This window comes from Micromys minutus (assembly GCF_963924665.1).
Source record: "Micromys minutus genome assembly, chromosome: 22".
Lineage (NCBI taxonomy): Eukaryota > Metazoa > Chordata > Mammalia > Rodentia > Muridae > Micromys > Micromys minutus.
In genome coordinates this window covers 21,537,303-21,560,478 of record NC_137957.1, presented here as the reverse complement: position 1 = coordinate 21,560,478, position 23,176 = coordinate 21,537,303, and the positions used below count along the sequence as shown (strand labels likewise).

At 41.6% G+C, this 23,176-nt stretch overlaps 2 protein-coding genes across 2 annotated transcripts; one reads left to right on the top strand and one right to left on the bottom strand.

Moving 5' to 3' along the window:
• Positions 1–1,331: 1,331 nt before the first annotated feature.
• KRR1 (KRR1 small subunit processome component homolog) lies at positions 1,332–12,292 on the top strand. The gene is made up of 10 exons (XM_080935739.1): positions 1,332–1,425; positions 3,943–4,115; positions 5,213–5,347; positions 5,579–5,704; positions 5,782–5,865; positions 6,985–7,041; positions 7,793–7,963; positions 10,365–10,442; positions 10,518–10,611; positions 11,396–12,292. Exons 1-10 carry the CDS (start codon positions 1,344–1,346, stop codon positions 11,536–11,538), a joined length of 1,143 nt encoding a protein of 380 aa, XP_080791865.1. The 5' UTR covers positions 1,332–1,343; the 3' UTR covers positions 11,539–12,292.
• GLIPR1 (GLI pathogenesis related 1) lies at positions 12,293–22,424 on the bottom strand (the record flags this gene model as incomplete). The annotated part of the gene is made up of 6 exons (XM_080935740.1): positions 12,293–12,447; positions 12,537–12,563; positions 13,418–13,503; positions 15,377–15,462; positions 19,075–19,314; positions 22,251–22,424. 6 exons carry the CDS (start codon positions 22,422–22,424, stop codon positions 12,293–12,295), a joined length of 768 nt encoding a protein of 255 aa, XP_080791866.1.
• Positions 22,425–23,176: the final 752 nt, after the last annotated feature.

The window sequence follows — 23,176 nt, the reverse complement described above, 5'->3', positions numbered from 1 at the left end:
TTGAAAGAAGTTCAAAGCTCATAACCATTCAAGCACAATACTAATTATGTTTGATTATTGGATGGGTTTACCATCATGAGGCATCAGTTTGTATACAGAGACTTTCCCTTAAAACTTGTTTAAAACATAGTCAAGCCCAGTGGTTTTCAAATTTCCTAATGCTGGGACTCTTCATTATAGTTCTACATGTTGTGGTGACCACCAACCACAAAACTATTTCATTGCTACTTCATAATTTTAACTTCGATAGTGTTATGAATTATAAAGCATATATCTGTGTTTTCTGATGGTCTTAGTGACCCCAGTGAAAGGGTTCTTTGACCCTCTAAAGAGTCACAATGCACAGGCTGAGAACTACTGATCTTAGCTCCTGAAATATTATTCCCAACGTCACAGTTTTACTAAGCATATGAGGGTACTCCTCTTTTCTTTATCTGTCCCATTGACCCATGTGCTTATTAAATGTCTCCTCGAGGTCGAGAAAAGCATGCTTCAGAAGAGGAGTGCCTACTGTGTTTTTAGACCCTAGTTACATCTCTCCACACCTTAGTGCCTAATTTATTGAATATGTTTATGTAGTGATTTTTATTGTTTTTACTGACTACATCTTAGCCTTTTAAAGTTATGATATAAGAATAATATACAATAAAGTTTTGGTGAAAGCTACTCCCAACTGCCATCTTTTGAATGTTGAAGATGGGTGTGGTGGTACATGCCTTTATTCCAGATTCTGGAGTCAGAGACAGGCAGATCACTATGATTTAAGGCCAGCTAGTCTACCTAGCATGTACCAGGTTAGCGAAGGATATTCGCTTCATAAAACCAAAACAAACAAACAGGCAAACAAATAAAAAAGAAAATGTCTTCTAAAACCAGTCTGGAAGTTGAGAGATTTAAAGTCCGAAGGTCAAGGTAGTTTTCAAATGGCCTAAAGATTATGGGTAGATTTTAGATACAATTCCCCATTTTCATTAAATTTATAATCCTCTTCAAATAAGAATTTTAATAATTTTCCCTCTCTTCTCTTCCTTGCCCTCACCCACCTCTCTACACTCTCCTGTCCTTTGCTCCCTGTCTCTCCCCTCTTTCCTTTCTATGGGGCTGTAAGGAGCTACAATTTAGAGCTTGATAGAGGAAAACTACAATTCCCAGCGGGCAACCCCGAGGTTGCAATGCATCCTGGGAAGGAAGTGTCACGCTCCCCCATTGGCTTCCTGTTCCTCTGAGCAGAGACCGTGCAGATTTTGTTGGGATTATCTGGAACTCATTTTGCATTTTCGAAGCTGTAGCAGTCGGAATTAAGGAAGTGTCGCACTTCCGGTGCCCCCGGAAGCAATTTTACGATGTCAATTTCTGCGGACGCTCCTGCTAAAGAAGCTCGGAAAAGTGACTCTCAGTTGCAGAAACAGAAGCGTGAGAACCAAGGTGAGTTAGTGTGAGCCCGGAGCATGTGGATCTCGGAGCAGCATTTTTCTTTCCGTGGCTTGCGCACTTGGGTTAAGCCTCCTTTAGACTGTTAAACGCCTGCAGTAGCAATATCCGATAACTGGGAGGTGTTGACTGCGCCGGCCACGTGTTGCTAACTGTTTTTGCCAGGGACTGTCCCTGTCAAGTATAGCAGAAGTGCCTTCTGTCTCCGGTAAAAAGCACGAGGACTCAGATTGTGGATTGTGGAAGGCTAGGCAATACTTCGTTGTGCTCTGGGGAGGGAAAGTTGAGGATGTGGATCAGGATCAGGTGGGAAAGATAATCCTATTGTGCGGAGAGTGCGGATGGTGAAGAGTGAGACGACCAGGGAAGGCGGGGACGAAGCTAAATAGGAAGTTTAGTCAGAACTTTTATCGGATTATTAAATCACCAGACGACACAGCTCGGTCTTTAGTTTTGACCGCTAGTTTGATTTTTGCTGCTCTAGTTTGACTGCTTTCTTATAGTTCGATAATTTGGTTTTCACCTACCAAAGCTCGAGAATTGACAAAAGATTTGACTGTATTCTGCAAATTTCCCATGCCAGTCATAGATGATAGTTTCTGGTAGCTGGAGTAACTCATTGAAGTTTTCAGTTACCTTTCTACAGTCATTATTTTTAATAAAACGGTTCGATTTTTGTCTTATTTTGAATCACCGGCGAACGAAAGGAGCTTTTGTGCATGCTGTGTGTTTAGCTTCTCTTTGGTAGTTTAACCAAGGAGATGTTTGTAGGTGTAGTTTTATTTTTTCCGATGCTGTGTAATATTTAAATTCCCCCGTTGGTGGCCATTTGAGCTCTGCCTTTAGTTTGTTCCTCTAAACACCTTTGTGCATGTCTTCTGGTAATGCCCAAGGGTTTCTGTAGGAATATAGGATTGGGAACTGAATTGCTGGGTATCTTCAAGTTATGCTAACGCTACCTGAAGGAGCTGAGCCAGGTTTTTTCCTTTGTTTTAGGATAGGTTTCTTTAGGTTACAGTGTGAGGTTACAGTCAACCATGGTGGAGAAGCTGAGCCAGTACAATTCTCTAATAGATGAGATTTCTCATTGCCCTAAGTTTACAGTGATTTTTTTTTTATTTCACTTTTGAAAATGTGCTATTTGATAGATAAGAAATAGATAAAATTTCAGGTACAGATTGTGTTTTAATTGGGTTTTGCCAGTGACTGATGAAGTTGGACTTTTTCACATTTTGGAGTTATTTGTGCTTCCAGTGTTGTGAACGTGGCTTTTATTTCCTTTTCCTGTTTCAGTGCTTTTACATATTTGCAGCATTGAACTGTTTAACTTGGATCGGGGCACACTCATAACATAATTCGAGTTCCTGGTTTTTATAGGATTTTAGTTTGTGTTTTAAAAAAGAAGGTATTGGAGAATGAATGGTTTATGAGGACCCATTGTCAGGAGTTTGAACCAAAAGTCGAACTGTGAACGTGAGTGAAGTAGAAAGCCCATTTTCTTAATTGGGGCTGATAAGCCAAGGGCCTGCCTTTCAGACCTCAGTGGTTTATGGAGGACAGAATGAAATTCTTTAAGCACAGATCTCTGGGCCTCACCCCAGAGATGCTGATTCAGTCTGCCTGGGATGGAGCCCCTGATGGCATTGCCTACAAACTCCCGCAGGTGTGTTAACACTGCAAGGTCACAAGTGGTTCTTGTGGGGTTGATTTAACATGTAGTCTTTGGATTCGAGGGATTTGTAAAGATCCGGGACTGGGAGTTTGGAGAAGTGGCACAGGCTCTCCGGAGGTGATCGCATATAGTTGTCAGGATTCGAGGCCATTTCAGAGTTTGTCCCTCTTGCCTTCAGTCCTTTTGGTTTGAATATTTTCTCCTATAATGTAGAAATAGTAAGGGTACCTTTTCTTTTATGTTGAAAGGTATGCTGAAATTTCTTTGGAAAACCTAAAATTCTATCACAGTGGCTGTTAATTGACATTGTACACTGGAATCCACTTTTAGGAATTTTACACACACACACACACACACACACACACACACACACACAGAGAGAGAGAGAGAGAGAGAGAGAGAGAGAGAGAGAGAGAGAGAGAGAGATATGAGGGTGTGGGAGTGGGGCTCTATACCAGGAAAAGTCAGAAAGGTTATTAATAATAAGGAATAAAAGTGATAAGAAAGTGTTTGAACCATGTTATATGCAGTGAAAGTGTCTTAGCAATTGCTGTCTACGAATGCATTCCAGTTAGAGTAGTTACAGGGAAATGTCCTTGTTCTTCAAAGCACTTGTTCTGATTAGGCAGCCACAATGTTTCTAGATGGTCCTATTACAGCATGATGATTGGTGGTGATGATGATGATATGATAGAGCCATGGTCCTGATGCTGAATAATGTAAAAGACAGGGAGACGGATATGAAACAATACATTGGGAATCTTATAAAGATGTATACTGAATGTGCACCATGTGTGTGAAAGACCATTAACGTGATGTGTAAACTCTTTCGTCTGTAGATGAGTCAGAGCTCCTCACTGTTCCCGATGGTTGGAAGGAGCCAGCGTTTTCCAAAGAGGACAATCCCAGAGGACTCTTGGAGGAAAGCAGCTTTGCGACCTTGTTCCCAAAATACCGAGAAGCTTACCTGAAAGAGTGCTGGCCATTGGTCCAGAAGGCCTTGAATGAACATGTATGCCTATTTAAGTTCTTTTGAGATTTTGCTCTTGCTTATGCCTTTACTGTTAATGAAATTTGTGTGCGCTGGTGGATTTTGGTTTCAGAAATGCCAACATAGCTAGTTAATTTCGTTGCTTTACTACTTAAAAAAGTCTAGGTAACCTTTATTCTAGGAGCCCACTCATTTTTAATTTTGTGCATGATAAAGTATTTTGAGAAATACTTATCCTCTTAATATTTTAGAGGTTCCTCAAGCTGTTTAGAATCACTTGATCCATCCAAAATTTCAAATTTCTTTTATAAGCAGTGGTGGTCATTACTTTCTCATGTACTTGGCCAGTTTGAGCCCAGCTATGTTTCAAATTCGCAACTTTGCAGTTTTTGTTTCCTGCTGACAAATCTCTGGCGTGCTGGTGCTGAGAAGTTCATTACTCTCCATAACACAGGATTCTTCTGAATGTGTCAAAAGTCAGAAAAGAGCATTTTTTCTTTATTGGGACTGTGGAGATTGCTCAGTTGGTGAAGTGCTTGAGATGCTAGCGTCAGGACTGGAGTTTCATCCCCAGACCCTGTGTAAGCAGTCAGTCGGGAGGCAGAAGACCCGAGACTCACAGGCTAGCTGACATCTAACTTGGCGGGCTGTCCCTTGGCAGTGCCTGGGGAGGGATGCCAGGAGTTGACCCCTGGCCTCTATATGTGCATACACACACATGTGCACTCTCTCTCCTCACGTGCTCCTGTGTACACAGGAGTTATTTTTTAAACATGTGGTTCTTGTTATTGAGAGTTAGTGCTCATTTTTGTTAATTATTGCATTTTTGTAAACCTGTGGTAATTTGTTTTATAGTTAGTCCCTTAACCAGACAGAAAACAATTGGAAAGATAAATTCATTTCTCAGTCTTAGGTTACAGTTGCTTCAGTTCCTTGGATCCTGCCAAGTGTGAAATTAAGTATTCATCATTTATATTTAATGGTACAGCTTATGTGGGGAGGGAGTTGAGAGGCTTTGGTAGTTAGCTTACTGGCACAGAGGTTCATAATTTGGTTGGGATCCACTCTATAATGATCTACAACGGAACCCATTTTGAGTTCTTTCCTCCTTTTTGTAGCATGTTAAAGCAACGTTGGACTTGATTGAGGGCAGCATGACTGTTTGTACAACGAAGAAGACTTTTGACCCTTACATCATCATCAGGGCCCGAGACCTAATAAAGCTCTTGGCGAGGAGCGTTTCATTTGAACAGGTGTGTCTGGGTTGGGGGATTAACTTGGTGAGCTCTGGGCCAGTGAGAGAGACTGCTCACAAAAGATAGGTGGACAGGGCTCAGGGAAACATGAGAGCTTGTTTCCCAGGCTGTGGTACTGTGTCTTTTCATCTGCCCACCATCCTCCCTCAAATTTTCATGTGTGTATTTTATTAGCCTGGGCTTGGAAAGGAAGAATGCTGATACTTTTTTTTCCCCTTCTCCTAAAAGGCAGTACGGATTCTTCAGGATGATGTTGCATGTGACATCATTAAAATCGGCTCTCTAGTGAGAAATAAAGAGAGATTTGTAAAAAGAAGACAGCGGCTTATTGGTCCCAAAGGCTCTACGTTGAAGGTACTTGTCATTACTGGGGCCTGAGCATCATTGTTGACTTTGAGTGCACTGACTTTATACTTGCTCTTTCGATCCAGGCATTGGAACTCCTGACAAACTGTTATGTTATGGTTCAAGGGAACACAGTCTCAGCCATCGGCCCTTTCAGTGGCCTGAAGGAGGTGAGAGCTAGGAGCTGGTGCTTCCACCAGACAACAATGAAGTAACTTGGTTATAATCGTTTTGTATTTTTAGATGTGCTTTGATTTCTAATTTGTAAATTGTTTGCCATGTAACATTCTCATGTAACATGAGGGCATTCTCACTCCTGGAACCTACAGTGCTTTGGGCAACCTTTGACAGCTGTGGAGACAAGCATTTCTGTGTTAGATCTGTGCATCCTCACCTTCCCACCGAAAGACTTAGGGGAAGTTCAGATGCTAGTAGCTCACCTAAGAGACCGGGCTATCCACACATGGCCTCAGCATTGAGGTTCTCAGCAGAGGCCCTGATAGTGTAGTAACACTGGTAACCAGTAGAGGTCAGACTCTGAAAGCTTTCCCTTTAAGCCATGATCTTTTGTTTTAGTGTTTCTATAGTACCTTCCCAACTGTTTTGAGAATACCCATGGGACATAGCTTCCTGTCAGGTCCTGTTCTTACCATGTTGAGCTGGGTCTGGCTGTGTGGTTTGCATCCCTGTTGGGACGTCTTTAGTAGAAATTCTGATATTGCCTACTCTTTCCTAATGAAGCAATAATACATCTAATACTTGAGAGTTTTAATTTTTTGAAATATTTTCCTTAATTCTTACAGTAGATCTGAGATACAGTATTATCTCCATTTTACAGAGGTGAGCTGAAATGCGAATGGGATATTAATCGACTCTTACATGTGGTAGTCCCAGGATATTTATTATAATAACAATTACTACTTTTTCAGTGCTGAAAATTCAACCCAAAGTCTTGTGCATAAAAGGCAAGCACTCTCCTGCTGGGCTGTAGCCTCTGTGTCAGGATTTGAACCCTCATATTTTTACTCTAAATCCGGCTGTTTTGCCCTAAATCAGTGGTAGCTCTAGGGCCCTGGGTATTTTGTTAGTTGTTTACTATACGGTCAGAGTCATGAAACATTGTTTGAAAAAGTTGACTGTTAGTAAAGATTGGGAAGTCACTGAGAACAATCGAAGAGAGTATATTCAGTGTGGCAGTGGTTTGTGGGATATTTTACAGGAGCTTAATCCTCTTCTGCACAGTTCGTTGAAATCTTTGTCACTGCTTCATTTTTCTTTGTAAATTTCAGGTTCGAAAAGTAGTCCTTGATACTATGAAGAACATCCATCCAATTTATAACATCAAAGTGAGTCTTGTTTATACGTTATTAATTAGTGATTGTTAGACTTCTAATGTCACAAACTGAAAATTAAATATCATATGAAATGTAATGTGCAGAGAGCTAGAGCAAAGGTATTTCAGGTGAATTGGGGATAAAATTTTCCCACCAGACTCTACCCCAGCCTTCCTTGGGTGCTTGTATCCCCCTCATAAAAACATGGAAAGAGGTACTGTCCTTCATTGTAGCTTTCTACTGCAGTGAAGAGAAGCCTCTCAGAACTGGTTGTGGGCGGCATCAGTAGGATTCTGTTTGTTGCAAAGTCTGGACTCTGGTTGCATTAAAGCTTCCTTAGTCTCGTGAGTGACTGGGTGGGAATACGGCCATAGTGTGCCTATGGGTGCTTGTGGGAAATGTGCTTACATTTCAGATGTTGGGACTTCAGGAAGATTGGGGTAAAACTGATGTAAATTCCTGGGACTTAGGATACCTCTGTTATAGGAAAGTTTCCTATTCACAGGAAGCACCAGCTGATCAAGCACCAAAAGTCCCTATTAAGTTGAATTTTAATGAGTGATGACAGGGAAGCTGAGCTTCGTTTTCATGTTTACATTTGATCTAGACTCTTTCCGATATTTGGTCAGTTGTACAGGTTTAGTTTAATTGCAGTTGGTTTCATTCTGAATACACAAGGAGCTTGTCTCTTTTTAGAAGCAATGTGTTGAGAAATGTATGAATTTTAAAATTTAAAGTTTTATTTATATGTATGTGTCTAAAGACCTTGATGATTAAACGGGAGTTGGCAAAAGATTCCGAATTACGATCACAAAGTTGGGAAAGATTTTTGCCACAGTTCAAGCACAAAAATGTGAATAAACGCAAGGAACCGAAGAAGAAGAGTGTGAAGAAGGAGTACACGCCCTTCCCTCCCCCACAGCCAGAAAGTCAGGTCAGTGGCCAGTGGTGGATGATGGATGCGGATGAAGCTCCTTTATCCTGTTTCTGGAACATTACTGAGGGTTTGTGGTGGTGTGGATTCATTTAGGACCTGAGAACTTGGTGGCAAGGGTCTGGGGAGTGGTTTCTGTCTCAGTCAGGGTTCTGTTCCTGCACAAGCATCACGACCACGAAGCAAGTTGGGGAGGAAAGGGTTTATTCAGCTTACACTTCCATACTGCTGTTCATCACCAAAGGAAGTCAGGACTGGAACCCAAGCAGGTCAGGAAGCAGGAGCTGATGCAGAGGCCATGGAGGGATGTCACTTAAGGGCTGGTTTCTTCTAGCTTGCTCAGCTTGCTTTCTTATAGAACCCAGGCCTACCAGCTCAGGGATGGCATTTGGGCCTTCCCCTCTTGATCACCAGTTGAGAAAATTGCCTTACAGCTGGAATTCATGGAGGTGTTTCCTCAGCTGAGGCTCTTTTCTCTGTGATACTCCAGCTTGTGTCAAGTTGACACAAACCAACCGGTGCAGCGCCCCCGTGAGTAACTGTGTTGGGGGTGCTGTCAGGCAGCCTTGGTCCTGGAGCTAAAAGCTACCTAGCGGTTTAACAGTTTAAAGTCTTAACCCCAACGTGCATTTGTTGCCGTTGTCCTAAGTTATGGATTCCTTCCTGTTTGTCAGCTGTCTCCTGGTCCTGTCCTTCACACTCATGGCTAGGATTTCCTGTTTCTCTTCCTTTTCTCAGATGTCCACATTCTTTAGGCACACCCTCCCAGGAAAACTCAATTGGAGCAAGTCATCTCTTTGGATTAAATTCACTAAGTTTGTGTCTACAACTTGTGCTAGGCCTAAATATGTGGCAGTCCTTGGTGTCCCTTTTCTGTTCCCGCCCACACCTGGCAGATCTAGCATTCCACAGCTCTGCAATATTTGAGGCCATCAGAGATGAATTTCTTGCCTCGAATTTCTCCTGACCCCATGTAAAGTGGATCGTGCTTGAATTTGTTCTACACATATCTGGGGATCTTGGTCTTGTATTTCCTTCGTTGCCTGTATCTTACAGTATTCAGTCTTTGTCATTTTTGATTTAAACATGACCCATTCTCTGGCCACCGTCTTCCATTTCTCACTGACCTGTGCTTGGAGTTTTCAGGGAAACCCTTAAGACCAGTGGTTGGGGGGTGGGTATTAGTAAGAATGGTGTTCATAGTGAGAGCAGAAGGAACACTGTTACACAGTAGGGGTGGCTGCCACTGTGCCCCGCTCTTTATGCTTCTACACTCTGGGCTAAGTCCTGAAATCAGGAATTGTGGCCCCTCTGTCTCTTCTCCTCTCCCAAGATTGCTTTGACTAAAGCTCTTCTGTGTTTCCATATGAACTTTAGGATTGCCTCTAAAGGTTGCTGTGGGTGGGATGGACATTCTTATCTTCAGTTATTGATCAACTGCTCAATAGAAGCGTTCAGATTTAAACGTCTAAAAATTCAGCACTGAAGCTATTTGGTGGTCCTGGGCTTTTTTCTTTTATCAGGAGACTCGATATTCATTTAATTTCTTTGTCACTGACAGATTTGTAAATGCCTAGAACACTTCTCCCTCAGGATTTGTAATTAACATAGTTGTGTAATAGCTGCTAGTGGATGTTCGTATTTAGTTAATATAGGTGTGCCATTTCTGCGGTCTTTGTAACATTAGAGTACATCGGCCTCATTGGTACCCGTGATCTTATGCTCATCCACCCAAAACAGTGTTATGCACCTGGTATTTTGGCTCTTTGTAGGGGAGAGAGGGGCCCCTTAAGTTTCTTGGAATAGTGGTGCCTGCCCCGGAGTGTGCGCACACCTCTCTCCAAAACTGAGCAGGTTATTTTATCTGACCTGTCCATGAGTCAGTGTCCTCATGTCTAACTGAGGTGATGACACCGACCTCAAGGAACTTTGAAGGGGAAAAGTACAAGAATTATGACAGTGGCTTTGTTTAGGGCCCTCTTTCTCCTGGCTTGCCCCTTTCTCTTTGTTAGTCAGGGTGTAGTCCTGTAGCTCCATACTCGTGTGTTAGCCTGTGTAGACCAAAAGCATGCACAGCCACACCTGGCTGTGATCCTCTCACTGTCCTTTTGTGCCATAGCTGCTATCCTTTCTAAGCCACATTCCACCTTCCTGGAATCTCAGGCTTCCCCCAAACTTTCCTGACACCCTCGCCTTTGATCCTACTTGAATTACTGTGTGGTTTACAAACAGTGCCTTCTGTCCTAGCTCCACGTTTGCATTAACCTCAGCTTATATTTACCTCTTACGTGACCAGTAACTGGTCATAGAATTGATGCCACACTAAACACAAGGACACTGACTGCTTAAATAATGTAGACAAGGGACTTTCCTGTCTAACTATAAGTACTGTTTCTAATAGATCGATAAAGAATTGGCTAGTGGTGAATACTTTCTGAAGGCACATCAGAAGAAGCGGCAGAAAATGGAAGCAATAAAGGTAAGGACTTTTCAGTCACAGTATCAGCAGCACAGTTTGTTTTCAGTTGTTCTAAGGCATTTCTCACCGATGTAGGCTAAGCAAGCAGAAGCTCTGACAAAGAGGCAGGAAGAACGGAACAAAGCATTTATTCCACCTAAGGAAAAGCCAGCTGTGAAGCCCAAGGAAGGTAAGACATCTGTAATATGACAGTAAACCCAGAGTGCATGTCCACCTGAGAAGCAGGTGGTTTCATTAGCTCTGATTATTAGCTCTCGAGCCTAGGCAAAAGTGACCAAGGTTTTTATAATCTGGGGTTAGATTCCAAATTGGGAAAGATATAACCCCAGAGCCATGTGTCACCTCAGTGCAGACAGCTAAACCTCGTTGCCACACTGGCTTAAAAGCTCCATTCTGTGTTCACATTCACCATTTTAAGGTGTCAAGAGGAAAAACCGCATGTCACCCCTTAGCCACATCTGGCCTCATTCTGATACGTCCTCTTCATTTTCTTTGATTCAGTAGCTCGTCAGAGTAACCCTTGCAAAGCCAACCCTGGCTCAAGAAGGGGGAACAATATAAAATGTACCTCCAGTGTCTGGGCTGGATGGTACATTTTAAGTTTGAATTCTTTCATCCTTTTGACTCTGGTAAAATAGTTTGGCTTGTTAAAACCACTAGATGCTGCTGTCACATTAGTTTTTATTAACAAAATCATGTTAAAATACTGCTAGCTTAATTTGATAAGCCTTGAAGCTAGAAGAGATCATACATATTTTTCATGACATATAATTTTAAATTACTTTGTGCAGTATAAGAAAACGGCTTCTTAATAAGTAAAGTTCCAAACTACAAAATCATTTGTAATACAAATCAAGTGATATGTAAAGAGAATGGAGTTAGACTATAACTGAACTCAGTATACTGTCTGTCATGACATTTCATCCAGTTGGTTTTCTCAACTCTTTAAACAGCTTCTACTGAAACTAAGATTGATGTGGCTGCTATCAAGGAGAAGGTTAAGAAAGCAAAGAACAAGAAACTGGGTGCTCTTACAGCAGAGGAAGTAAAGCTCAAGATGGGGGCTGACGAAAAGAAGCAGAAGAGGAAAAAGTAACATTGGGGAAAAAAAATCTCGGACTTTCTGAGGTGTTTCCTTTTGTAAAGGATTTGGAGATTCGAAGACTTTTTAGCTGAGTCAAACTCCGAAAATCATGACCAGTTTTCTTGTGTTCATGGACATACACTTTGTAAATTCGTAGGTGGTAGATACCTGTGTGTGCATTGTGCCCAGACAGGTTTTGCCTAGGTGTTTTCAGAATACCTGTTCTTTTAAATTATATATAAATTTTTGGAATAAGACTATTATTCATCAAATCCAATGTTTGTTGCCATTGGCTGGTGGTCTTTATAAACATATCCAAAAAATATGTGCGAAATTTCCACTTGATTTAAAAAACCCCAACAGAAAATCCAAGGCCTCTAAATCAAATCTGTCACTATTATTCTGTTCTGACTGAGGAAATGATACCAGAAAGCATGTCTGTGGGCATCTAACGGCATGTAAGCGTGTGCATACCTGTTGCCCACCCTTCTAAGGCCAGTGGAGGGCATAGAATCCACTGGAACTAGCGCTGCCAGGGCTGTGCCAGAGCAGCGAGCATTTGAGGGCAATTGGACGCCAGTGAAATCAAAGTGAGTGTTACAGATCTGGAAATGTGTGAGTACACTACTTGTGGAAAGCCTAGCTATGGCAACCTGGCCAGTCTGAATTCATAGTGCAGAGACACTAACTCTTTGGACTAAGATTTATTGAAACATTTTAAAATAGCCACATCCGAATAAGTTGCCCCCCACCCCCCACCAGGGCATTAATCCAAAAGAACTGAGTTAGGGTATTTGTGTTTTACCCAGATAGTAATTAGAATGGACAATAACAGAAGAACTGACTTAGCAATGAGGAAGAGAGATGTGTATCTGTTACGTAGATATATAGGCTGGTCTGGATGGTCAACAGAGTAGTAACCTGTGAAACAAACAAGACTGTGCTCAGATTCTCATATGCTAGCCCAGCCTACATCGTGCCCCATGAAAACGTACAGTTTGCATACATACGTGAGACCTGATCGCGTCGTGGGTTAACTGTAAAACCAGAATTAAGAAAAAGGTATGAGAAAGTTATGTTTCTAATTTTTTTCTTTACAGCTATGAGCTTGATTTGGCTTTGAACGAATTATAATGATTTTTCAAGATTTCATCCAGTTCTTGTTGCTGAGTTAGTATTTTTGTACAAAAATTCACATATCAAGTTCATATAAAAAGACTGAAAAAAAATACTATACTATCAGAGTGAATAGAAAGAAAATCATTTAATATGCCACAACCACTAGATGAATCTGATTTTGAGCTATGGGTGAAACTATATATTAAAATGATTTGTTTTAAATAATTAGTTTGTAAGCGCCTCCCCAAGTATAAGGATACAATTTTTGATGAATGAGGCAGCTGCTCATCCAACCCAGCAGGGTGTCTGGCTCACCAAAACTTAAAATTAATGTCTCCCCTTCTTCTAAGCACCCCTGTCCTAGCCTTGCTGCTGTGAGGCAGTCTTAAAAATGTGGCAGCCAAGAACTGTAGCTTTTCCTCCCTTTACACCATGGAAAATAGACATCTTAAAGGGCAATCTGTTAAGGTAAACGTCTTCTACAACAGTGAACTATTGGTTTGTGACAGCTTTCTAGAAATTAACTACTGAAGGAAGATTCCCAGTTCTCCACCTGATTGCACCGATGTCTCTCATTTCCATTCAGCCCCCCAGCGTTGCGTACTCTGGCTCACCTATCAGTATGGAGAGAGAAAAGACCTCCAGGTCTGCAGCATTACCCTCCAAACTCCTGCATGTGTATCCTTTCTTTATGCCTTGTCTGCTGCGCTGGGTTTCTGGATCTTACCAAGGCCAGCTCAAAGCACATGCTTATATTTATTATCTTACTTACTGCAGAGCTTGCTCAGGCACTTGTTATCTTTTGGGCAATTGCTGCAAGTGGTTCCTTGCTTATATGGCCTCGTTGGGTAATTTCCTCTGTAAAGCAGAAGACAGTTAGTAGAGGGCCCCAACACAATTGCACTTTACTCCGAATGCCCGACCAAACCCAAATGATGAGCTGGATGACGATTCAGGAGGCTAATGTGTAGAGGTGGAAGCAGGTTGCTAGTATTTTAAGGTTCATATAGCATGAATCTTGTTTTTATGAACTTTATAATTTATACCATCACATTTATGAGGACCCTGGAGAATGAATTTTTTTGTGGTTGTTTCTGTTTAGCAGGTAAGGAAGCTGAAGATCTTAGGGATTAATAATTTGCCAGACATGTCAGTTGGTATGTGTGAACGGGGAAAGAAACTCTAGAAATGTCTTCTGCTGGGCTCTTTCTGCCTAACCTGTAGCATATTCGATTACTTCCACCCAAACACTGTCATGTTGTTACACTTTATTTTCTGTGTACCAGGCCATTGTAGTTTTTACTAGATTTACCATTCCGCTGGGGTAATGACCTCCAAAAGAAAAAGAAAATCAGAAAAAATGCATTTGTTTAGAAGTGGGATAGTAACTAACTGATAGATAATTTTGATTATGCAATACCTATGGGGTAGAGAGCGCTCAGGAATTGATATTGGTAACATGGTTCCATGCATGGGAGGAGGATAGCTTACCATCTTTGCAGTTTTGGAGATTATATTTAAAGTTTATCCATGCTAGGCAAATGCTCTTATCAGTGTACCACTTTTCCAGCCCTGGCCCCCCAAAAAACTAATTTCTGAAGCAACTTAATGTAAAACCAAACGAGATTAGAAGACACAGACATATGTCTATGCACATAGGGCTGGGGATGAAATAGTTATGGTATCTTTCATTGTTAAAAAGTACAATACTCCATAAGCAGCTGAAGTTGTAGAATGGCTGTGATGAAGTTACTATCACCTTATGTTTTACTTGTGCATTCCAAACTAAAAGAAAGGGGGGAAATGCCACTTGAAATGGTAGATTCATTTTGGGGAAAACATGAAACCAGGAAGACCTGGATTTTTTTTGGGTGGGTATCCTTAAGACAAAGAGACATTAAAAAATACTCTGCTTGATTAGGCAGAATATGGTAATTTGTTCAAGAAACCCAAGGATGAGAGGTTTGGGAGCCTGGCAAAGAGGGAGGATAAAGTATGAGCAAAGGTCCCCAAGGTGGCAGTGCCCAAAGAACACTGGGCTATGCTTAGGGTCAGAGCTTACACCCTCCTATGTTCTGTGAGTCCTGGAGTCATGGGTTGTAACATGCTTATAGAACACCACATCCAGACATCAGAGAACATACTTTTCAGCAGCCTGGGGCACATTCTTCAAAAGGGACCACATTAAGACACAAGCAACTCTCAAGAAACATTTACCCTGTGCAAAACGAGTTAATATGATCAACAAAAAATAAGCCCACACATGAAACATGTAGAGTATTTCTACACAGGGTCAGCATTATCTACCATTATTCTTATAATTACTAGAACTGTGATGAAAACAAACTGTTTCTATCTAAATTCAACCATCTAAAGTCTTGAGTTAGTGTGAACTGAACAGTTCCAACTTAGTTCTTTGATGTGTAAAAAATTTGCTTTGATTTTAAGAAAACAGTAAGTTAATGTCAATCCTCTTTCCTTGTATTATGAATATATCAATTTACATCCCTGGTAAGCATTTTAATCTCACTTCTCTCAATGATGAATGCTTTTGTAGTGTTTTAAAGCCTATGTATGTGCATAACCACACACAGTATTAATGTACTGAGTGAGTCTCGGGGCAGGAGATTTAGAAGCCTTGAGATTTTTTTCTTTATACTTTTTCTAGGTTTTCTATATTAAAGATGGATACCTATATTAACAGATTTGAGAATTTAATTCAGGCACTTACGCTGGTCCATAGTCGCATATAAAATTTGCTCCATTGGGGCAAGATTGCACTGCACAGCCAACCTTGTAACTATCTGCCCAAACAACCTAAAAGTACAAGAAGATCTCTTACCATAGGAATGATTAAAGAACATTTGTGATCAAGCCTTCCTAGCTGTGCTGAGGAATATCTACTCTAGTTACATAAGAGTCTACCAGAGAACTTTTAAGGACTTAGCTGGAAACAAGGCCTAAATTACCATGTCACTACAGGGTGCATGTCAAATAAACATGGACATGACAAGACTGTTGGGAAGTTGTCCAGGGTCCCTGCACCTATCACTGAGAGCCAGGAAACCAATCACAAAGAGGTGAAGATGAAAACTAGGGACAGCCAGACTAGGTCACTCTGGCTGAGTGAGATCTTTGAGAGTCTGATCCTGGGGTTTGATTCTCTTAAACATTTCAACACGGTCCAACTGGGGAAAAGGTCTCAGCATGATCATTCTTACAGCAAAGCCTCAGGATGGCTACATCAAATTCCCTTACAAAGTAGCGAAGCAACTTTGACCTTTACAGTAACAATGAGCCCTGTGGCCTAGAGCAGAGATTTCCCATAAGCGTAAGGATGTGTTCTGTTGATAGAGGATGGCAGGGTACATGGGGCCTCTTTCATAAGGATGAATTCTATTCACTGAAGGCTGGAGATCAGCCCAGACAGTTTTCAGGATTTGGGAAATTCAGGTGGAGATTGGCTCCTAATGGAATAGCAAATGATTGTTGGCCCACTCTGACTCCAGCATTCCAGGTGAGCAGCCATCATCCTTCCGTTGACCAAAGACCCAAGCTCAGCAATCCTCTTCTCTCCAATGCTTATGCTAAGATGTGCTCTCCACGGAAAGCTGTTACAACAAAATAAAGTAGGATGTCCAAAGGAGGAGTTTCAGAAGGGAAGAAATCAGCCAAGATTCAAAGGGTGTTGAGAGCAGAATCTGAAGTGACCTGCGGATCAGAAGACTTGGACAGTGGGCACCACCCATTCTCAGGGATAAAGGCTGCTGGGGTCAATGTTAGCTGGCAGATTTAAAAAAAAAAAAAAAAAGGCCCAATCTGATTGGGAGACAGTCATAGACTGTAAGAAATGAATCCACTTCACACTTATGGAATAGATGGACTGAGAAGACCAGCAGAAAGAGGAGGTGAAGCTGGAGGTTTATTTTAGCAGTATAGGAACTAACATGTGGGTGATAGAATTCCTAGAAGCTGACGATGTTCGATGTTGATGACCTACAAGAAAAGCTGAGACCATTGGATTGTATTCTGAGTGTGGGGGAGCAATTGGGCTTGGGACCCAGGGAATTTTTTTTTTTTTTTTCTTTTTTAACAAAACCAGGGAACAAGCAAGGTGGGTAGAAACTTGGGCACAGGGCTCTGTTCAAAGCACGTTCATTTTGAGCTGCCTATTCTATATCCCACTAAAGCTTGGGATTAGGCCCTAGGCCTAACTACCAGCAGGTATGAGAGTGGGATAACATACAAATCTTGAAGTCACAAAGTTAAATAAGACTGTATAGACAGAAGTAATAGAAAAGGGTAAGGGGAGCTTTTCTGTGTCAACCTGTTGGGGACAAGTGATGACATAAAGGTGCTGGTTTGTCACTGAGGGCAGGTGGGTGGAGATGCCTGACTGCTAGGGTTGGTGTTTTAGCTGTTAGTCACTGTGATGAAATCTCAGTGGAAGGGTGTCTGGGTCCTGAATAGTCAGTTGTTACTGCCTTTGGGTCTGTGATGGCCTTGGGAACTTGTCACACCTCATGGTGGCCAGAAAACTAAAGACAGAAAGGGATATAAATTCCCAACATCCCTTTCAAGTGAACACACCCATGACCTACCTATGTTCCTTTGTCTGGACCCCACCAGCTAAGGAAACTCTTCCTCACTATCCAACATGCTCCAGGCCTTAAGACCTTGAAAGTAGTTTTCATAGTTTGGTTTAGCTGTGTATGGTGTCTCATACCTGTAATCCCAGCATCCGGAGACAGGAAGCTGTGAGTTCAAGGCCTCCTTGGGCTACACACTACATCTGAGGCTAGCCTGGCCATCCCATTTGCCCCATTCTTCTCTGTACTTACTAAGCAAAGAAGCAAAATCAGGGTCACGGTGTCAGGGCAGGAATGTGAACCCATATTTTGTAGCTCTAGTCTGTAAATTCAATCTGGAACTTGCCTACCAACAAATCTTTTATTAAACAAAATAAAAAGGCTTGCTAGTTTTTCTCCAATGAACACAAAACTAAAACATTGAATTAGTATGTCATTACTATACTATTCTCATAGACATAATCTGAATTTATGCTCTGTACCCATTACTATTGGACAACAGATGTAAACAACTTGATTTTCAAAAGGGAAGAGTAAGTAGAGGTTTCAATTCCTACTTTAGGCAACTTTCCAGCAGGGATGGGAAATGACTTAAATAGTCTGAGCACAACCACCCCATGAAGGATTAAACAGGAATTTTAGACAAGTATTTGAGAAATCCTCTTCTGACACCAATTACAGACCTAGATTCCAGGCCTTCACTCTGTTAAGTGTCGGTCTGGATTCCTGCACAGCTTGCTCTGCGATATTAGCTTATATGACAATACCATCTCAGAAATGTGAGGAAGGAGACACATAGCAAGGCAGGAGAGCAAGGTACCTCTGCAGATGCTTTTGGCTCTCAGGAGAGCTCTCCGTGATTTGGGGAGACGTGTGTGCATGGCTGGAACAACAAAGAGAAGCTGAAGGAGGGGAGCACAGGTGACAGAAACGAGCTGGCCAAGGGCTCATGCCATGCTCCATGCAGTAAGAAGTGGGAGTTGGTTCTTGAGACTGGAGTTTGTCAAGTGAAAAGAAACTTCAGGATAAATGAACCAGGTAAAGAAGTTGTGCAAGGTACATGAATGAGCCCCTTACTTTAACTGGAGTTTAAGTAGATGAGCATTCGAAATATGTAGCAGTCAGAAGACAATTCACTTTTTAACAGACTTGTTGCCCGTACTCTTATCCATCATCTCAGGGAGTCAGAATCAGAAGTAAACTCGAGTTCATGTCACTGAGACTTGAGACAACAGAAACTTCCCTCAGTTTGTAAGTTCCTCCTTTCCGTCTAGGAAAAGAAGGAAGACTAGTACTTGGAACATGAGGAAACTAATTCGCAAATCCTATCTCTCATAAAAATAGGGGACCAAATTAGTCCTACCCTCTTCAGTAGGCTACCATAGTCTGTCTTCCCTGCAGAAGAGAGAGCTCATCGTGGGAGAATGTCCATGAATTCCCAAGATGTAACTCTGACATCCATCTATAGTCAGGGAATATGGCATTTGCCTTCCCAAGTTGAAAGCTAACCACAAATGTGAGGGAGGGTCCAACACTCATACAGCAACAATCTCGGGCAATGAGATTATGATTCTCTAAAGCCACTTAGCTAGGGAGAAGACACTTCAAATTCATTTATCAGCTACATAGCAAGGCTTTAAGGAACACAATCTTAATGCATGTGAGTATCTTGTACAGCCTAGACTTTCTTCACCATCGCATATGATTTATCCATGTAAGTCATGACTCCATGTACATTTTCTTCTCATAATCCTACTGGTCATGATACGTTCCCTCAACACCATTCCTGTTCTCTTCACCTTTTAACAGGTCATTTCCAGAGGCTATAGCAAGTGCTTACCTGAGTGTAATGACCACAGACCTTTGTACATTTCCCAGTGCTGAAGTCATAATATTCGATTTCATTATACCAGGCAGAGATGGCTGAAGAGACAGAGAAGATGTTCAGAGAGCCAAACCAGATATTTTCTCCCAGGCCTGTGAAGTTTGGATGGATCCGTGAATGCAGCTGTGGGTTGTGTTTAAATACACAAGTTTTTGCCCATGCTTTTGCGATTTCGGCTAGTTTTGGGTCCCAAGACTGAAAAACAATTAAGTAATATAGGAGTCAAGAAAGAAATCTTACTAAAAAAAAAAAAACAAACAAAAAAAAAACTAAGACTATTAACACTAGACTGTTCTACTCAACTCAGATCTGGAGCCCCACTGGCTTACTACTCACTTTTAAGGCCAGGCTCCAGTTTCTTCGAGTGTAGGAGACAAAGTGACAAATGAGACAGACTCCAGAAGCAGCATGGTGCTTCCTAGTCTCTACCTGACTAGGCTGAGAATACTGTCATAGATTTTTATTGCTCCAAAGACACGCCATGAAGAAAATGCAAGAGAGGAAGGGGTTTGTTCAGCTCACACTTCTATATCTCTGTTCAAAGAAGTCAGGACAGGAACTCAAAACAAGGCAGAGTCCTGGAGGCAGGAGCTGAGGCACAGGCCGTGGAGGGATGCTTGTTACTAGCTTGCCTCCCATGGCTTGCTCATAGAACAAGCCTGCTTTCTTATAGAACCCAGAACGGCACATAGGTGGAACCCTCCCCCAACGATCACTAATAGAGAAAAACACGGTATAGCTTGATGCCGTGGAGGCATTTTCTCAACTGAGGTTCCTTATATCTTGTGCCAAGTTAACACAAAAGCAGCCAGTACAAATAATCGATCAGAGAATAATGAGAGGCAGAAACATCCATGTCTGCAGGCGATACTGTCTTATAACCAGAAATTCCAAGAGATAAACAAGTCCTTGGGATGTAGCAGGGAAAATAAAAATCAGCATGTGATACATGGTAGATTTTATATGAAGGAGTGAGTAGTGAACTGTCCAAAAAAAAAAAAAAAAAAAATCTCCAGAAAAAATCCATTTTGACAGTTCTCCAACTAGGTAGAATAGATCTTACTAAGGAGGAGCAAGGCCTATACAATGAAAATCAGGAAACACTGAAGACATGTTAGAGATAACACCAGACCAGTGGTTATCAACCTGTGAGTTACAACTCATCAAAAACATACCTAAAACTCATAGAAGTAGCAAAATTACAGGTAGGAAGGAGGGGGAAAACTGCTTTTATGGTTGAGGGTCACTGCAACATGACCAGCTGTATGAAGAGGTCACAGAACTCGGTTGAGAACCACTGCTGTGGCGGATGGAAGACTGGCTGTTGATGCCCAGGGATTTGGGTAGGCATTTTCAAATAACATCACCGAAAAATGTTTACAGATCTCACCACACTCTCCTAACGCTTTCTTAAAGTGAGGGAGGAAAAAATCTGAAAATTTACACAGAAGCACAAAAGACTTCATATATCAAAGGACTTGTCAATCTGAACTTCAAAAGCCAGAGTGCCGGTCAAAAGCAACAGAATGGTATTGACATTGAAATAGACAAGGAAACGAATGCAAGAGGACACAGGACCGCTGACGGTGGGCAAACTGTACACACAGAAATAAAAAACCAGTGTAAAACACTTCTGACTGTATTACAAACCTCAGTGTGAGACCTCAAACTGCCACAGGCAAATGCCTCGATTTTACATCTTCACTTTTTTATTTGTGACTTTTTCCTCTCTTTTGCCCAATTACTTTGGCTAATGTTTCAATACATGAGGCATAAACAGTTTTCTGAACAGGGCCTCACTGGCTCCGGAAATAGGTTAAGCACTGACAAGTGAGACTGCGTTGATGAAAAACCACAGGCACAGTGGCAGTGGAAGTTAACATCACCTGAGCGAGGACACAGCCAAAAAAAAAAAAAAAAAAAAAAACAGAAGAAATATTGGGCATGATGATACATTTGCCTTGAATTACAACATTGAGGGTGGAGTCATATAGTCAGGCTGACCTCAGTTCCAGGACAGCCTCCTTTACATAAAGTTTTTAATAAAAAAGCAAGGAAAAAGGAAACAGAAAATACATTTACAGCTACTCATCCATCATCAGATTAATACCTAAAATGTAAGAAGAGCTCAAAGCATTAAAACCTAAAAGGGTGAGAAATCCAACAACCAACTGATGAGCTGAACACAGCCCTTCAGAGAAGCATAGCTCAACATCTGTAGCCGTCAGGGAAATGAAACCACAAAGTCCACTGATATGTCAGTGGAGAAAAAGCCCTTATATGTTGCTGATAGGGAATGTAAATTATCTCAGCCACCTAGTGTGTGATTCAGCTCCAACATGTTTGGGCACATGTCTACAGGAATGGAAGTCAGCACACTTTGGAGATATCTGCATGTCCGTGGTTTTTTTTTTTTTTTTTTTTTTTTTTTTTTTTTTTTTTTTTTTTTTTTTTAATTTTGTGGCATTACTCACCATATTTAAGCTATGGATTCCATCTAGTGGTTCCCAAATAGATGAAAGAGTAAGGAAAATATTGTATGTACAGATATGTTTATATAAACATACTGAGGGGTACTGGTGAATCACCAAGAACAAAATCATGACATTAGCAGGAAAATGAATGGGATTGGAGATCATCTCATCTTAAATAATAAAAGCAGATGCGGGGGTTGGGGGTGGGGTAGGGAAGTATGTCCTCTTACATGTGAGGTACAGAGAAAAACAACCAAAGACCACAGAAATGTAGAAGGGGACAGGGCTCAGGGGACAAGGGCCAAGAGGAACAAGGAGACGAGTAGAACACACGCCCACCGTGTATCATAATGAAACTCCATCATTCTATACTGGGTAGAATAAAAAACCCTGACGACACAAAAGAAACCTCACAAGTATTTACATGAAAAGCAGTCTGCTGCTTGTGCTGGCAGAAAGGAAGTGTGCAGAAAGCACTGAATCATGCCTGTGGCATTGCTCAAGACAGTCGAGAAAAGTTAACGAAGGACTCTGATCACAAGCTGCGTTTACTGCACACATTCATTACAAGAGAGAAAGAAAACGGAAAAGTCGATCAGGGTCACCCAGAACTCACACCCAAATGAAGGCAGGCGAGCTCCTCCCAACTGAACTCACCATGTACAACATATTCCTGGCTGTTGGATTCACTTTTGACCGAAACCGGTTGTGAACATGAACACATTCTTTGATGAAGTCCTCCTTTGTTATATCTGGCAAAGTACTTGCTGTATATGAAGAACTAGACACAGAGGAAGCCATCCAGATCATCACAGCAAGGGCGACCTTCATAGTCCCTCTGGTTGCTGCTGAACCTAGAATCCAGAGCCTCAGGGTTCTGATAGAATGCTTGGTTCTCTCAGACTGCAGACTGTTTCCGTGTTGGAGCTCGGAGGAACCCAGGATTGTTTATGCTAGACCAGTGCTCTGTGACTGGGCCCCATCTTCAGCACAATGGTTGTTCTGTGGCAGTGTTACAAAGCACAGCCTGCTTCATCTTGAGGAGTCTGAAAGCAGAACATGACGTCACAAAACTTACACACTGGATTTCTCCATATATGGCTTGCAGTTCATGGGTGTTCACGCTGCCTTCCTCTCTCTCTCTCTGTCTCTGTCTCTCTCTCTGTCGCTCTCTCTGTCGCTCTCTCTGTCGCTCTCTGTCGCTCTCTCTGTCTCTCTCGCTGTCTCTCTCTCTGTCTCTCCCTCCCTTCTGTACTTCCCTCTCTCCCTCAGCAAGCAAATAACAAAGGATACTTTGCTGAGAGTTGGATATAGAAATAGTTTTTCTTGTCTAGTTTTAAAAAACCAAATGAGGTGAGCAAACCAAAATGATTTTTATTTTACAGTTTCAGAGAAACTAAGACACTTTGCTGTAATTGTACTGAGGAGATTTTATTTTTTTCTATTTTGAAAGGACAACATAAACTCTACTTGTCTCCATTTAAGAACCAGGCCTGATTTAAAAAAAAAAAAAAAAAAAAAAAAAAAAAAAAAAAAAAAACAAACCATAAGACACCAACTCCAGGAACAGACCATAAAATCCA

Excerpts from the sequence above, each read along its gene's own strand:
- KRR1 (XM_080935739.1), top strand. The coding sequence starts at position 1,344 with ATGTCAATTTCTGCGGACGCTCCTGCTAAAGAAGCTCGGAAAAGTGAC. Across the intron at positions 7,042-7,792 it reads ATCCAATTTATAACATCAAA|ACCTTGATGATTAAACGGGA; the intron begins GTGAGTCTTGTT and ends ATGTGTCTAAAG. Across the intron at positions 10,443-10,517 it reads AGAAAATGGAAGCAATAAAG|GCTAAGCAAGCAGAAGCTCT; the intron begins GTAAGGACTTTT and ends TCACCGATGTAG.